This window comes from Anomaloglossus baeobatrachus, chromosome 5, assembly GCF_048569485.1.
Source record: "Anomaloglossus baeobatrachus isolate aAnoBae1 chromosome 5, aAnoBae1.hap1, whole genome shotgun sequence".
In the NCBI taxonomy this organism is placed as follows: Eukaryota; Metazoa; Chordata; class Amphibia; order Anura; family Aromobatidae; genus Anomaloglossus; species Anomaloglossus baeobatrachus.
Window position 1 is genome coordinate 450,175,317 of NC_134357.1, and position 16,230 is coordinate 450,191,546.

A 16,230-nucleotide genomic window follows, 5' to 3' on the forward strand; every position below is an offset into this window, starting at 1 on the left:
ATGCTCCAGCCCTCTCACTAGGCACAGGGGGAAGCAGACTTCCCGCTCTTCGTCGGTGTACGCCCAGGGCCCGCCCCCCCTCTCCACAAGGACGCCGGCAGCCATTACACATGCGGTCTGGCTGGGGAAAGGCAGCAGGCTCTGGGAGACCCAGACTAGAGGGATTTCGGCGACCACACACCCGCTCCTAAGCGGGCGGTAAGCTGCACTTTAGTGCTGGCCCCACTAGTGCCTCAGTGTTATATTAGTGTACTTTTTTCTTGGTACCATATATATATATATATTTATATAGTGCACTGTAAGGTCGCTTCTTGGCTGGACACCCTGTACTGCTCTGAGGAGGCAGCAACATGTCATCCGCAAAACGCAAGGGTGCCAAGGCACAGGCTGTGTACACTGTTTGTACTGCATGTGGGGCTAATCTACCAGCAGGCTCCAACGACTCTCATTGTGTGCAATGTTCAGTCCCAGTGGCACTTCGTCAGCCAGAGCCTATTGTGGTGGTAGCCCAGGCAGAGGCGCCTGTGAACCCTGCCCCGGTGACGGGGACAGACTTTGCAGTTTTTGCTGATAAAATGTCTGTGACTATGGCAAAAATCCTGGAGACCTTGCAGTCCAGGCCAGTTGCTCAGACCATGGACACTGCTGTGTCTATGCTCTCCGGTCCCCCTCAGTTGGAACTAATCCGTACTTCAAGGGGGTCTCAAGCATCACAGGCTGAAGTCTCTGACTCAGATGACAGTCCCAGGCAGCCTAAGCGAGCTCGCTGGGAAAGACCCTCCACGTCATCACACTGCTCAGGGTCTCAGCGAGAAGAGTCTCTCTGTGATGAGACTGAGGACGGTGATCAGGATTCTAATCCTGAGGCCCCTCTCAATCTGGATGCCCCTGATGGTGACGCCATGGTTAATGACCTTATATCGGCAATTAATAGGCTGTTGGATATTTCTCCCCCAGCCCCTTCTGCAGAGGAGGCAGCTGCACAGCAGGAGAAGTTCCATTTCCTATATCCCAAGCGTAAATTAAGTGCTTTTTTGGACCACTCTGACTTCAGAGAATCGATCCAGAAACACGACGCTCATCCAGACAAGCGTTTCTCTAAACGTTCTAAGGATACCCGTTATCCTTTTCCCTCTGAGGTGGCCAAACGCTGGACCCAGTGTCCAAAGGTGGATCCCCCAATTTCCAAGCTTGCGGCTAGATCCATAGTCGCAGTAGAGGATGGCGCTTCACTTAAAGATGCCAACGACAGACAGATGGACCTTTGGTTGAAATCTGTCTATGAATCTATCGGCGCGTCGTTTGCTCCAGCATTCGCGGCCGTGTGGGCACTCCAAGCTATTTCAGCTGGTTTAGCACAGGTGGATGCTTTCATACATCCAGCAGTGCCGCAAGTGGCGTCCCTAACTTCGCAAATGTCTGCGTTTGCGACCTATGCTATCAATGCTGTCCTAGAATCTACGAGCCGTACCGCTATGGCGTCCGCCAATTCTGTGGTTTTGCGCAGAGCCTTGTGGTTAAAGGACTGGAAAGCAGATGCTGGTTCCAAAAAATGCTTAACCAGCTTGCCATTATCTAGAGACAGACTGTTTGGTGAGCCATTGGCTGAAATCATAAAACAGTCCAAGGGTAAGGACTCTTCCTTACCACAGCCCAGAGCAAGTAAACCTCAACAGAAAAAGTGGCAGTCGAGGTTTCGGTCCTTTCGAGGCTCGGGCAAGGCCCAATTCTCCTCGTCCAAAAGGACTCAGAAAGAACAAGGGAGCTCAGATTCCTGGCGGGCTCACTCACGCCCCAGGAAAACAAATGGAGGAACCGCTTCCAAAGCGGCTACCTCATGACTTTCGGCCTCCTCCCTCCGCATCCTCGGTCGGTGGCAGGCTCTCCCGCTTTTGCGACATTTGGCTGTCACAGGTCAAAGACCGGTGGGTAACAGACATTCTGTCTCGCGGGTACAGAATCGAGTTCAGTTCTCGGCCTCCACTTCGGTTCTTCAGAACCTCCCCACACCCCAACCGAGCAGATGCCCTGCTGCAGGCGGTGGACTCTCTAAGAGCAGAAGGAGTCGTGATCCCTGTCCCCCCTCACGAACGGGGGCGAGGATTTTACTCCAATCTCTTTGTGGTTCCAAAAAAGGACGGCTCCTTCCGTCCTGTTCTGGACCTAAAACTGCTCAACAAGCATGTGAACGCCAGGCGGTTCCGGATGGAATCCCTCCGCTCAGTCATTGCCTCAATGTCTCAAGGAGATTTCCTAGCATCAATAGACATCAAAGATGCTTATCTCCACGTGCCGATTGCTACAGAGCACCAATGCTTTCTACGCTTCGTGATAGGAGACGACCATCTTCAGTTCGTAGCTCTGCCATTTGGTCTGGCGACAGCCCCTCGGGTGTTCACCAAGATCATGGAGGCAGTGGTAGCAGTCTTGCACTCTCACGGACACTCTGTGATCCCTTACTTGGACGATCTACTGGTCAAGGCACCCTCTCAAGAGGCATGCCAACTCAGCCTGACTGTTGCACTGGAGACTCTCCAGGCGTTCGGGTGGATCATCAACTTCCCAAAGTCAAATCTGTCACCGACCCAATCACTAACGTATCTGGGCATGGAGTTTCATACTCTCTCAGCGATAGTGAAGCTTCCGCTGGACAAGCAGCGGTCTCTACAGACTGGGGTGCAGGCTCTCCTTCAAAGTCAGCCGCACTCCTTAAGACGCCTCATGCACTTCCTCGGGAAGATGGTGGCGGCAATAGAGGCGGTTCCGTTTGCGCAGTTTCATCTGCGTCCACTTCAATGGGACATTCTCCGCCAATGGGACGGGAAGTCAACATCCCTGGACAGGAAAGTCTCCCTTTCCCAGACGGCCAAAGACTCTCTGCAGTGGTGGCTTCTTCCCACCTCATTATCACAGGGAAGATCCTTCCTACCACCGTCTTGGGCGGTGGTCACGACAGATGCGAGTCTGTCAGGGTGGGGAGCAGTCTTTCTCCACCACAGGGCTCAGGGTACGTGGTCTCAGCAGGAGTCCACCCTTCAGATCAATGTTCTGGAAATCAGAGCAGTGTATCTTGCCCTACTAGCCTTCCAGCAGTGGCTGGAAGGAAGGCAGATCCGAATTCAGTCGGACAACTCCACAGCGGTGGCATACATCAACCACCAAGGGGGGACACGCAGTCGGCAAGCCTTCCAGGAAGTCCGGCGGATTCTGATGTGGGTGGAAGCCACAGTCTCCACCATATCCGCGGTTCACATCCCCGGCGTAGAAAACTGGGAAGCAGACTTCCTCAGTCGCCAGGGCATGGACGCAGGGGAATGGTCCCTTCACCCAGACGTGTTTCAGGAAATCTGTCGCCGCTGGGGGGTGCCGGACGTCGACCTAATGGCGTCACGGCACAACAACAAGGTCCCAACCTTCATGGCACGGTCTCGCGATCAAAGAGCGCTGGCGGCAGACGCCCTAGTGCAAGATTGGTCGCAGTTCCGGCTCCCTTATGTGTTTCCACCTCTGGCACTCTTGCCCAGAGTGTTACGCAAGATCAGATCCGATTGCAGCCGCGTCATACTTGTCGCCCCAGACTGGCCGAGGAGGGCGTGGTATCCGGATCTGTGGCAGCTCACGGTCGGCCAACCGTGGGCACTCCCACACCGACCAGACTTACTGTCCCAAGGGCCGTTTTTCCATCGGAATTCTGCGGCCCTGAACCTGACTGTGTGGCCATTGAGTCCTGGATCCTAACGTCTTCAGGATTGTCCCAAGGTGTCGTTGCCACCATGAGACAGGCTAGGAAGCCCACGTCCGCTAAGATCTACCACAGAACGTGGAGGATATTTTTATCCTGGTGCTCTGCTCAGGGAGTGTCTCCCTGGCCATTTGCATTGCCTACCTTTCTTTCTTTCCTGCAATCTGGGTTAGAAAAAGGTTTGTCGCTCGGCTCCCTTAAAGGTCAGGTCTCGGCGCTATCCGTCTTTTTTCAGAGGCGTTTGGCACGCCTTCCTAAGGTGCGCACGTTCCTACAGGGGGTTTGCCATATCGTACCCCCGTACAAGCGGCCGTTAGATCCATGGGATCTGAACAGGGTACTAGTTGCCCTCCAGAAGCCGCCCTTCGAGCCTCTGAAGGAGGTTTCACTTTCTAGACTATCACAGAAAGTGGCTTTTCTGGTAGCGATCACATCTCTTCGGAGAGTGTCTGAGCTGGCAGCACTATCATCCAAGGCTCCCTTCCTGGTCTTCCACCAGGACAAGGTTGTGCTGCGTCCTATTCAGGAGTTTCTCCCGAAGGTGGTATCCTCTTTTCATCTTAATCAGGATATCTCTTTGCCTTCGTTTTGTCCTCATGCAGTTCATCGGTATGAGAAGGATTTACATTTGTTAGATCTGGTGAGAGCACTCAGAATCTACATTTCCCGCACGGCGCCCTTGCGCCGTTCGGATGCACTCTTTGTCCTTGTCGCTGGTAAGCGCAAAGGGTCGCAGGCTTCTAAAGCCACCCTGGCTCGATGGATCAAAGAACCAATTCTTGAAGCCTACCGTTCTGCTGGGCTTCCGGTTCCATCAGGGCTGAAGGCCCATTCTACCAGAGCCGTGGGTGCATCCTGGGCATTACGACACCAGGCTACGGCTCAACAGGTGTGCCAGGCAGCTACCTGGTCGAGTCTGCACACTTTCACCAAACATTATCAGGTGCATACCTATGCTTCGGCGGACGCCAGCCTAGGTAGAAGAGTCCTGCAGGCGGCAGTTGCCTCCCCGTAGGGGAGGGCTGTCTTGCAGCTCTAACATGAGGTATTTCTTTACCCACCCAGGGACAGCTTTTGGACGTCCCAATCGTCTGGGTCTCCCAATAGAGCGCTGAAGAAGAAGGGAATTTTGTTACTTACCGTAAATTCCTTTTCTTCTAGCTCTTATTGGGAGACCCAGCACCCGCCCTGTTGTCCTTCGGGATTGTTGGTTTGTTTGCGGGTACACATGTTGTTCATGTTGAACGGTTTTCAGTTCTCCGATGTTACTCGGAGAGAATTTGTTTAAACCAGTTATTGGCTTTCCTCCTTCTTGCTTTTGCACTAAAACTGGTGAGCCAGTGATCCCACTGGGGGTGTATAGCCAGAAGGGGAGGGGCCTTACACTTTTTAGTGTAATTGCTTTGTGTGGCCTCCGGAGGCAGTGCTATACACCCAATCGTCTGGGTCTCCCAATAAGAGCTAGAAGAAAAGGAATTTACGGTAAATAACAAAATTCCCTTCTCTCCTCGTCCAAAGGGACTCAGAAGGGGCAAAGGAGCTCAGATTCCTGGCGGGCTCACTCACGCCCCAAGAAAGCAACCGGAGGAACCGCTTCCAAGGCGGCTGCCTCATGACTTTCGGCCTCATCCCTCCGCATCCTCGGTCGGTGGCAGGCTCTCCCGCTTTTGCGACATTTGGCTGCCACAGGTCAAAGACCGGTGGGTAACAGACATTTTGTCTCACGGGTACAGGATAGAGTTCAGTTCTCGTCCTCCGCCTCGGTTCTTCAGAACCTCCCCACATCCCGACCGAGCAAATGCCCTTCTGCAGGCGGTGTGCTCACTAAAAGCAGAAGGAGTGGTGATCCCTGTTCCTCAGCAGGAACAAGGGCAAGGTTTTTACTCCAATCTCTTTGTGGTTCCAAAAAAGGACGGCTCGTTTCGTCCTGTTCTGGACCTAAAGCTGCTCAACAAGCATGTGAACGCCAAGCGGTTCCGGATGGAATCCCTCCGCTCCGTCATTGCTTCAATGTCTCAAGGAGATTTCCTTGCATCAATAGACATCAAAGATGCTTATCTCCACGTGCCGATTGCTACAGAGCACCAACGTTTTCTACGTTTCGTGATAGGAGACGACCATCTCCAGTTCGTAGCTCTGCCATTTGGTCTGGCGACAGCCCCACGGGTTTTCACCAAGGTCATGGCGGCTGTGGTAGCAGTCTTGCATTCTCAGGGACATTCGGTGATCCCTTACTTAGACGATCTACTTGTCAAAGCACCCTCTCAAGAGGCATGCCAACACAGCCTGAATGTTGCGCTGGAGACTCTCCAGACTTTCGGGTGGATCATCAACTTTTCAAAGTCAAACCTGGCACCGGCTCAATCACTAACGTATCTTGGCATGGAGTTTCATACTCTCTCAGCGATAGTGAAGCTTCCGCTGAACAAGCAGCGGTCACTACAGACAGGGGTGCAGTCTCTCCTTCAGGGTCAGTCGCACCCCTTAAGGCGCCTCATGCACTTCCTAGGGAAGATGGTGGCAGCAATGGAGGCAGTCCCGTTCGCGCAGTTTCATCTGCGCCCACTTCAATGGGACATTCTCCGCCAATGGGACGGGAAGACAACTTCCCTAGACAGGAAAGTCTCCCTTTCTCAGACGGCCAAGGACTCTCTGCAATGGTGGCTTCTTCCCACCTCATTATCACAGGGAAGATCATTCCTGCCCCCATCCTGGGCAGTGGTCACGACAGACGCGAGTCTGTCAGGGTGGGGAGCAGTTTTTCTCCACCACAGGGCTCAAGGGACGTGGACTCAGCAGGAGTCCACCCTTCAGATCAATGTTCTGGAAATCAGGGCAGTGTATCTTGCCCTATTAGCCTTCCAGCAGTGGCTGGAAGGAAAGCAGATCCGAATTCAGTCGGACAACTCCACAGCGGTGGCATACATCAACCACCAAGGAGGGACACGCAGTCGGCAAGCCTTCCAGGAAGTCAGGCGGATTCTGATGTGGGTGGAGGAAAGAGCATCCACCATATCAGCAGTTCACATCCCGGGCGTAGAAAACTGGGAAGCAGACTTCCTCAGTCGCCAGGGCATGGACGCAGGGGAATGGTCCCTTCACCCGGACGTGTTTCAGGAAATCTGCCGCCGCTGGGGGGTGCCGGACGTCGACCTAATGGCGTCTCGACACAACAACAAGGTCCCGACCTTCATAGCGCGGTCTCGCGATCAAAGAGCTCTGGCGGCAGACGCCTTAGTGCAAGATTGGTCGCAGTTCCGGCTCCCTTATGTGTTTCCACCTCTGGCACTCTTGCCCAGAGTGTTGCGCAAGATCAGATCCGATTGCGACCGCGTCATACTCGTCGCCCCAGACTGGCCGAGGAGGTCGTGGTACCCGGATCTGTGGCATCTCACGGTCGGCCAACCGTGGGCACTACCGGACCGTCCAGACTTACTGTCCCAAGGGCCGTTTTTCCATCGGAATTCTGCGGCCCTGAACCTGACTGTGTGGCCATTGAGTCCTGCATCCTAGCGTGTTCAGGATTACCTCAAGGGGTCGTGGCCACCATGAGACAGGCTAGGAAGCCCACGTCTGCTAAGATCTACCACAGAACGTGGAAGATTTTCTTATCCTGGTGCTCTGCACAAGGAGTATCCCCCTGGCCATTCGCGTTACCTGTCGTTCTTTCCTTCCTGCAATCTGGGTTAGAAAAGGGCTTGTCGCTCGGCTCCCTTAAAGGGCAAGTCTCGGCACTATCCGTGTTTTTTCAGAAGCGTCTAGCACGACTTTCTCAGGTGCGCACGTTCCTGCAGGGGGTTTGTCATATTGTACCTCCGTACAGGCGGCCGTTAGATCCGTGGGATCTAAACAAGGTCCTTGTTACTCTCCAGAAGCCGCCCTTCGAGCCTCTGAGGGATGTGTCACTTTCGCGACTTTCACAGAAAGTGGCCTTTCTGGTAGCGGTCACGTCTCTTCGGAGAGTGTCTGAACTAGCAGCGCTGTCATCCAAAGCTCCTTTCCTGGTGTTCCACCAGGACAAGGTAGTGCTGCGCCCCATTCAGGAGTTTCTCCCTAAGGTGGTATCCTCTTTTCATCTTAATCAGGATATCTCCTTGCCTTCCTTTTATCCGCATGCAGTTCATCGGTATAAAAAGGATTTACATTTGTTGGATCTGGTGAGAGCACTCAGAATCTACATTTCCCGCACGGCGCCCCTGCGCCGCTCGGATGCACTCTTTGTCCTTGTCGCTGGTCAGCGCAAAGGGTCGTAGGCTTCTAAGGCCACCCTGGCTCGATGGATCAAAGAACCAATTCTTGAAGCCTACCGTTCTGCTGGGCTTCCGGTTCCATCAGGGCTGAAGGCCCATTCTACCAGAGCCGTGGGTGCGTCCTGGGCATTACGACACCAGGCTACGGCTCAACAGGTGTGCCAGGCAGCTACCTGGTCGAGTCTGCACACTTTCACCAAACATTATCAGGTGCATACCTATGCTTCGGCAGACGCCAGCCTAGGTAGAAGAGTCCTGCAGGCGGCAGTTGCCTCCCCGTAGGGGAGGGCTGTCTTTGCAGCTCTAACATGAGGTATTTCTTTACCCACCCAGGGACAGCTTTTGGACGTCCCAATCGTCTGGGTCTCCCAATGGAGCGCCGAAGAAGAAGGAAATTTTGTTACTTACCGTAAATTCCTTTTCTTCTAGCTCCTATTGGGAGACCCAGCACCCGCCCTGTTGTCCTTCGGGATTTTTGGTTGTTTTTCGGGTACACATGTTGTTCATGTTGAATGGTTTTCAGTTCTCCGATGTTACTTCGGAGTGAATTTGTTTAAACCAGTTATTGGCTTTCCTCCTTCTTGCTTTTGCACTAAAACTGGTGAGCCAGTGATCCCACTGGGGGTGTATAGCCAGAAGGGGAGGGGCCTTACACTTTTGTGTGGCCTCCGGAGGCAGTACTATACACCCAATCGTCTGGGTCTCCCAATAGGAGCTAGAAGAAAAGGAATTTACGGTAAGTAACAAAATTCCCTTCTTTGTTTACTTACCGTAAATTCCTTTTCTTCTAGCTCCAATTGGGAGACCCAGCACCCGCCCCTGTTTTTTTGTGTACACATGTTGTTCATGTTGAATGGTTTCAGTTCTCCGATATTCCTTCGGATTGAATTTACTTTAAACCAGTTTATAATTTTTTTTTCCTCCTTCTTGCTTTTGCACCAAAACTGAGGAGCCCGTGGGAGCACGGGGGGTGTATAGGCAGAAGGGGAGGGGCTTTACACTTTTAGTGTAATACTTTGTGCGGCCTCCGGAGGCATAGCCTATACACCCAATTGTCTGGGTCTCCCAATTGGAGCTAGAAGAAAAGGAATTTACGGTAAGTAAACAAAATTCCCTTCTTTTGGGAGTGCACACTATGTCTGATCACACTGTTACCCCCCCCCCCCCCCTCTCCCGTAGTGCGAGCCATTCAAACACTTCAAGAGGCTCGCACTGGGCTGAGCACCGAGCGTCCACGAGCACAGTATGGTTTGCTTATGTAAAACACCAGAACTCACGTCTTTGTTCGATGTGAGCACTGAACCTCCGGTTCGCTCTTCTCTACTAATGAAGACTGTTTTCCTTCTTACACCTCTCATCACTTTTTTGTTTTCTTTAGCCTGTGAAGAAGAAGAAAATTAAGCGTGAAATCAAGATTCTGGAGAACTTGCGAGGCGGCCCCAACATCATCACACTGGCTGACATAGTGAAAGACCCCGTGGTGAGCGGCCCACACCTCCCAGGATTAGATCTCGTGGTGTCCGTGCTGGACCTGGTCCTCCTATAATCTGATTTCTTGTTTCTCCTACAGTCCAGAACGCCGGCGCTGGTATTTGAACATGTCAATAATACAGATTTTAAGGTGAGTACCAAGAAATTTCTTGTGCTGCCAGCAAATACTTGTTTTCTATTTCATTTAATAATAACTTACTTATCTTCCTCTCCACAGCAGTTATATCAGACTTTAACAGATTACGACATTAGGTTCTACATGTATGAAATATTAAAGGTACCACATGGCTTTCTTTTATTAGTTTTGTGTGAGTGAGAATCAATAACTTTCTAGACGCATGCTTTTCTTTTTCCTGCAGGCCCTGGACTATTGCCACAGTATGGGTATAATGCACAGAGACGTCAAGCCACATAATGTCATGATTGACCATGAGCACAGAAAGGTAAGTGAGCAGGATGGTGTATGCAGTCAGTCTGAGCTTTCGCTGGGGTTGTGACCTCGGCTTCATGATTTCTTGTCTCTTGTCAGCTCCGACTAATAGATTGGGGCCTTGCAGAGTTCTATCATCCGGGGCAGGAATACAATGTGAGAGTCGCCTCCAGATACTTCAAGGGACCCGAGCTGCTTGTCGATTATCAGGTATAATGCTGCTTACTATATTGTGCTGCCGCAGGGGAGAGGCCGACGTGCTGCCAGACAAGCTTTTACCTCTCCATAGTACGAGGAGGACGAGATCCTGGTACCAAACCTTTCCATGGTGCGAAAGTCCTTCACCAAGACATCGCCTCGTGCTTCTTGCTGTCAGTATGTAATAGCTGAGCACTTCAGAACATAGAGATGCTTGTGTACGGAAATAGAGAAATGGGAAACCAAATTTCACAGAAAAGTAGCAATCAAGTATTTTTTTTTTTTTGCATAGCTTCTAGAAAAAAAAATGAAACCAAATCAAGCTTTAAAATGAAGGCAAACCTTTTGTGCAGCACTTTTAACTTTTGAGTCTTCAAACGAGTGTCCATAGGGAGCCGGTCCGATTATTATCAAAGTCCTCCTTTCAGCGAATTACAATATTTTACTTTTGTATTTCACAGATGTACGACTACAGTCTAGACATGTGGAGCTTGGGCTGTATGCTGGCCAGCATGATCTTCAGAAAGGAGCCATTTTTTCATGGCCACGATAACTACGATCAGGTAACATACTGTGACACAACTTGATTTGTCGGGGGGGAAGAGAGTTCAGAGATTATATACACACACAGTAATATAGGCACAAAAGGGGCAGCCCTAATAGCAAATTCCATGCTGCAAAACCAAGTGTATTTAGTTATAACACCTATTCACATGGGCCACGAACGAAGTACACTGTTTTTTGCATGGAATTTGCTATTGTTGCCCCCCACAACTTTTTTTTTTTTTTTTTTTGATGTGTATATACAGTTGAAACCAGCAGTTTTCATCCACGATCTATAAAGACACATCTGCATGTTTTTCTCACTGTCTGACATGAAATCAGAAAAAAACCTTTCCAGTATTAGGTCAATTAGGAGCCAAAATTATTTATATTTGCCAGATGCCAGAATAATGAGAGAGAATGTTTAAAGCATTTTTATTACTTTCTGCAGTCAAACATTTATGTACATTTCATTAGTATTTGGTATCATTGCCCTTAGACTGTATGACTTGGGTCAAACATTTTGGATCTCCTTCCAGAAGCTTCTCACAATAATTGCTAGGAATTTGGTCTCATTCCTCCTGACAGAACTGATGTAACTGAGCCATGTTTGTAGGTTGCCTTGCTCGCAATTGCCTTTTCAGCTTTGCCCATAAATTTTCACTAGGATTGAGATCAGGGCATTGTGATGGCCACGCCAAAACATTGACTTTGTTATCCTGAAGCCACTTTGTAACACATTTGACAGTATGCTTCAGGTCATTGTCCATTTTGAAGACCCATTTCTGACCAAACTTTTAAGTTTCTGGCTGATCTTGAGATGTTGCTTCACTATTGCCACATAATCTTTTCTCATGATGCCATCTATTTTGTGAAGTGCAGCAGTCCGTCCTACAGCAAAGCAACCCCACAACATGATGTTGCCACCCCCGTGTTTCACAGTTGGGATGATGTTCTTAGGCTTCAAAGCTTCTTCCTTTTTCCTTGCAACGTAACGATGGTCATTATGGCCAAACAGTTCAAATTTAGTTTTGTCAGACAACAGGACATACAGTGCCTACAAGTAGTATTCAACCCCCTGCAGATTTAGCAGGTTTACACATTCGGAATTAACTTGGCATTGTGACATTTGGACTGTAGATCAGCCTGGAAGTGTGAAATGCACTGCAGCAAAAAAGAATGTTATCTCTTCTTCTTTTTTTTTTTTTTTTTTTTTTTTTTTAAATTGTGAATAGTTTATTCAGAGGGTCATTTATTATTCAATCCCTCAAAACACAAGAATTCTGTTTGTTCTTTGTGCCTGAAATACTTCTTAATACTTTAGGGGAACCAATGAGCTTCACATGTTTGGATTAATTATCTCTTTTTCCAGCCTTTTCTGACTAATTAAGACCCTCCCCAAACTTGTGAACAGCACTCATACTTGGTCAACATGGGAAAGACAAAGGAGCATTCCAAGGCCATCAGAGACAAGATCGTGGAGGGTCAGAAGGCTGGCAAGGGGTACAAAACACTTTCCAAGGAGTTGGGCCTACCTGTCTCCACTGTTGGGAGCATCATCCGGAAGTGGAAGGCTTATGGAACTACTGTTAGCCTTCCACGGCCTGGACAGCCTTTGAAAGTTTCCACCCGTGCCGAGGCCAGGCTTGTCCGAAGAGTCAAGGCTAACCCAAGGACAACAGGGAAGGAGCTCCGGGAAGATCTCATGGCAGTGTGGACATTGGTGTCAGTCAATACCATAAGTAACGTACTCCACCGCAATGGTCTCCGTTCCACACGAGCCCGTAAGGTACCTTTTACTTTAAAAGCGTCATGTCAAGGCTCGTCTACAGTTTGCTCATGATCACTTGGAGGACTCTGAGACAGACTGGTTCAAGGTTCTCTGGTCTGATGAGACCAAGATCGAGATCTTTGGTGCCAACCACACACGTGACGTTTGGAGACTGGATGGCACTGCATACGACCCCAAGAATACCATCCCTACAGTCAAGCATGGTGGTGGCAGCATCATGCTGTGGGGCTGTTTCTCAGCCAAGGGGCCTGGCCATCTGGTCCGCATCCATGGGAAGATGGATAGCACGGCCTACCTGGAGATTTTGGCTAAGAACCTCCGCTCCTCCATCAAGGATCTTAAGATGGGTTCTCATTTCATCTTCCAACAAGACAACGACCCAAAGCACACAGCCAAGAAAACCAAGGCCTGGTTCAAGAGGGAAAAAATCAAGGTGTTGCAGTGGCCTAGTCAGTCTCCTGACCTTAACCCAATTGAAAACTTGTGGAAGGAGCTCAAGATTAAAGTCCACATGAGACACGCAAAGAAGCTAGATAACTTGGAGAAGATCTGCATGGAGGAGTGGGCCAAGATAACTCCAGAGACCTGTGCCGGCCTGATCAGGTCTTATAAAAGACGATTATTAGCTGTAATTGCAAACAAGGGTTATTCCACAAAATATTAAACCTAGGGGTTGAATAATAATTGACCCACACTTTTATGTTGAAAATTTAATAAAATTAACTGAGCAACATAACTTGTTGGTTTGTAAGATTTATGCATCTGTTAAAGGGAACCTGTCATCAGAAAATTAGCTATAAAGCTAAAAGTTCCCCCCTCTGCAGCTCCTGGGCTGCATTCTAGGAAGCTTCCTATAGTTTTTTTGGCACCTTTTATAACAAAATAAACACTTTGTAAACTGGTACCTTTTCTTATGCAAATTTCACGAGGTTATGGGCGGCGCTGTGAGTGTCATCAGTAAGTGCCGCCCATAACCTCGTGACCGCACTTTCCCCTATGACTCCAGCGTTATGCGCAAGCGCTCGCTGGCCAGATGACCGGACGTCACCTCCTTCCCATCCTGCTCAGCAGCAGCAAATAGATGGGAAAGAGGGGACGTCCGGGCATCAGGCCAGCGAGCGCTTGCGCATAACGCTGGAGTCATAGGGGAAAGTGCGGTCACGAGGTTATGGGCGGCACTTACTGATGACACTCACCGCGCCGCCCATAACCTCGTGCCCGCGCAAAGCGTCACTAGCGGTCACACATGCACGCAGTGCACGGCACCGCTACAGTGGAACAGCGCATGCACGGGACCACGGGCACCCAGGGGCGGCATCCTGAGCTTTTGAAATTCAGCGTTCGGGGGCGGCGTAAATCTGCAGGAGGACAGCAACGGACCCCAGGCAGCCCGCCCCCATGGACGATTTTAGAAATTTGCATACGAAAAGGTACCAGTTTTTCAAAGTGTTTATTTTGTTATAAAAGGTGCCAAAAAAACTATAGGAAGCTTCCTAGAATGCAGCCCAGGAGCTGCAGAGGGGGGAACTTTTAGCTTTATAGCTAATTTTCTGATGACAGGTTCCCTTTAATAAATCCTGCTCTTGTTTGAAGTTTGCAGGCTCTAACTTATTTGCATCTTATCAAACCTGCTAAATCTGCAGGGGGTTGAATACTACTTGTAGGCACTGTATCTCTAAAAATTAAGATCTTTGTTCCTGTGTGCATTTGCAAACATTTAATTCTTTTGGAGTAATGGCTTCTTCCTGGCAGAGGGGCTTTTCAGCCCATGTTGATTTGGTGGTCAGGCTGGGATTATGACCCCCAGGGTCCAGCATGCACTGGGATTCCGGTGCAGAACGCGATTTCTGACTGGCGACGTCGGGACCTGATATAATTTATATATGTTACAATCAGTAGCGATCACGGCATCTAGAAGTTTGTGAGAGGAAGTGGGCCGAGGGTTGTCATAACAACCGGAGGTCAAATGATCTGGGTCTGCCACGTACGGGGGCCTGTTATACTCAGCCAGAAACAGGTCTAACAGACGATCTGTCAGTGCAGCACTGACAGGTGTAATGTATTGCTATGCTGGTGCATGGCAATAAAGAACACCAGAATAGAGAGTAATAAAAGTTAAAATCCCATATAACGACTAAGTAAAAAAAATTGTAATTATTTTGTTTTTTTTTAAAAAAAAAATAGAAGTAAAAACTAACAATATTTACCTATAAAAATAAAGTACACATTTGATATCGCCACCTCCAGGACAACCTGATCTATAAAACTATCACACTGTTTAACCCCGTCAGTGAACAGCGTAAAAAATATATTTTTCTATAACAAGTTTTTGTGTGAAAGCAGCAAAACATTAAAAAAAATTATATAAATGTGGTATCACTGTAATCTTACTGACCTGAAGACTAAAGTGGTCTTATTAATTTTACCATGCAGTGAATGGTGTTAAAAACAAGCACTAAAAGAATTCCTAAATTGCTGTTTCATGTTCATTTGAATGGCGTAAAAATTAAAACATTTCTTGGCATGTTTGCTCATTCTACCTCCCAAAGATCGCGGTGAGGCTCGGCTCACATTTATCCTGCTCTCAATGCTGAGTGCTTACACTGGGGATTACTTGTGAATCTCTGAAATTCAACATTCAGACGACACGCCTAACAGAAGATTCCCTATAATGAGTCATCTTGAATCCTGTCTATGATCCAGCGGTGTCAATCTTTTCAGTGGTGCAGTCAGTTTTGTGCACTTCTGAAAAGGACACAGCCGAACAGAGGCCAATCTGAGTACAGAGTAACGATGCGGAGTCATTATAGTGAATGGATCCCTCAGAGGAGTCACCGAAATCCCAGAGCTTTTTTCGCAGTGTTTTTCAGGTGCGTTTTTGGGCTCAAAACTGCATGACTTTGCTTCCCCAGCAAAGTCTATGACTTATCATTTTTGCTGTCCGCACACAACTTTTTTTTTTTTTTTTTTTGTTTTTGAGCTAAAAAAAAAAGATATGTCAATTCTTTCCTGCGTTTTACTGCGATTTTTCACCCATGCAATGCATTGGAAAAATGCGGAGATCAAAAACGCAGCCAAAACCACACTGAAACGCGGTAGAACCCGACGCGTTTTTGTGCATTTTTTGCGGCCAAAAACGCAGCGTAAAAAAAGACGTGTGCGCACATAGCATTAGATGGAAACTGCTATGGAAGTGCTCAGCTTAAAGCATGGGATAAACTTGATCTAAAATGAAACGAAAAAGCCCCCAAACTACTACTCAGGTCTGACAATGGAAATGTAGGGGGTTTTCACATCACTGGTAGCACACAGGTTCTGGAAAGATGGCTCCAGCAAAACCTGCACTCCCAAATCCAAATATCCCCTCCTATAGTGCTACTAAACCACATTTAGCGTACACACGTTTGCCGTTACTGTAGTGAGGAGAGCCCGGTTAATTTATGGGGTGTGTGTCTGTCTCCAGAAGCACGAGCTAGGCATACAATGTAAGGGCACTACAATGGCAGGTTTGCAATTTTCACTTGGCAAAAGGAGTCAAAATCATAACTACACTTGTAAATTCCCAGGGGGGGGGTTGTAAGTTCCAAAATGAGCTCACTTGGGGTGAATCTGCTTTTTTGGCACATGAGGAACTTTGCAAATGTGACATGGCTTCCGCAAAATGCATTCCAGCCAAAATGGCACTCCAATGTTCAAATGGCGCTCCTTACCTTTTGAGCCCCATCGTGTGCCCAAACAGTAGTTTTACACCACATATGGGGCAATGTTGTATTCAAAAGAAATT

At 48.9% G+C, this 16,230-nt stretch overlaps 1 protein-coding gene across 4 annotated transcripts in view; it reads left to right on the plus strand.

Moving 5' to 3' along the window:
- The window catches only part of CSNK2A1 (casein kinase 2 alpha 1), a 107,667-nt gene that overhangs the window by 71,522 nt on the left and 19,915 nt on the right, over positions 1 to 16,230 (plus strand). For 3 of the 4 annotated variants that reach the window (XM_075350522.1, XM_075350525.1, XM_075350523.1), the window contains exons 4-9: positions 9,371 to 9,472; positions 9,563 to 9,613; positions 9,701 to 9,760; positions 9,843 to 9,926; positions 10,013 to 10,123; positions 10,573 to 10,674. In XM_075350522.1, the coding sequence (XP_075206637.1) occupies positions 9,371 to 9,472; positions 9,563 to 9,613; positions 9,701 to 9,760; positions 9,843 to 9,926; positions 10,013 to 10,123; positions 10,573 to 10,674 (510 nt within the window). The remainder of the gene's footprint in view (positions 1 to 9,370; positions 9,473 to 9,562; positions 9,614 to 9,700; positions 9,761 to 9,842; positions 9,927 to 10,012; positions 10,124 to 10,572; positions 10,675 to 16,230) is intronic. The other variant, XM_075350524.1, reaches the window with a different exon arrangement.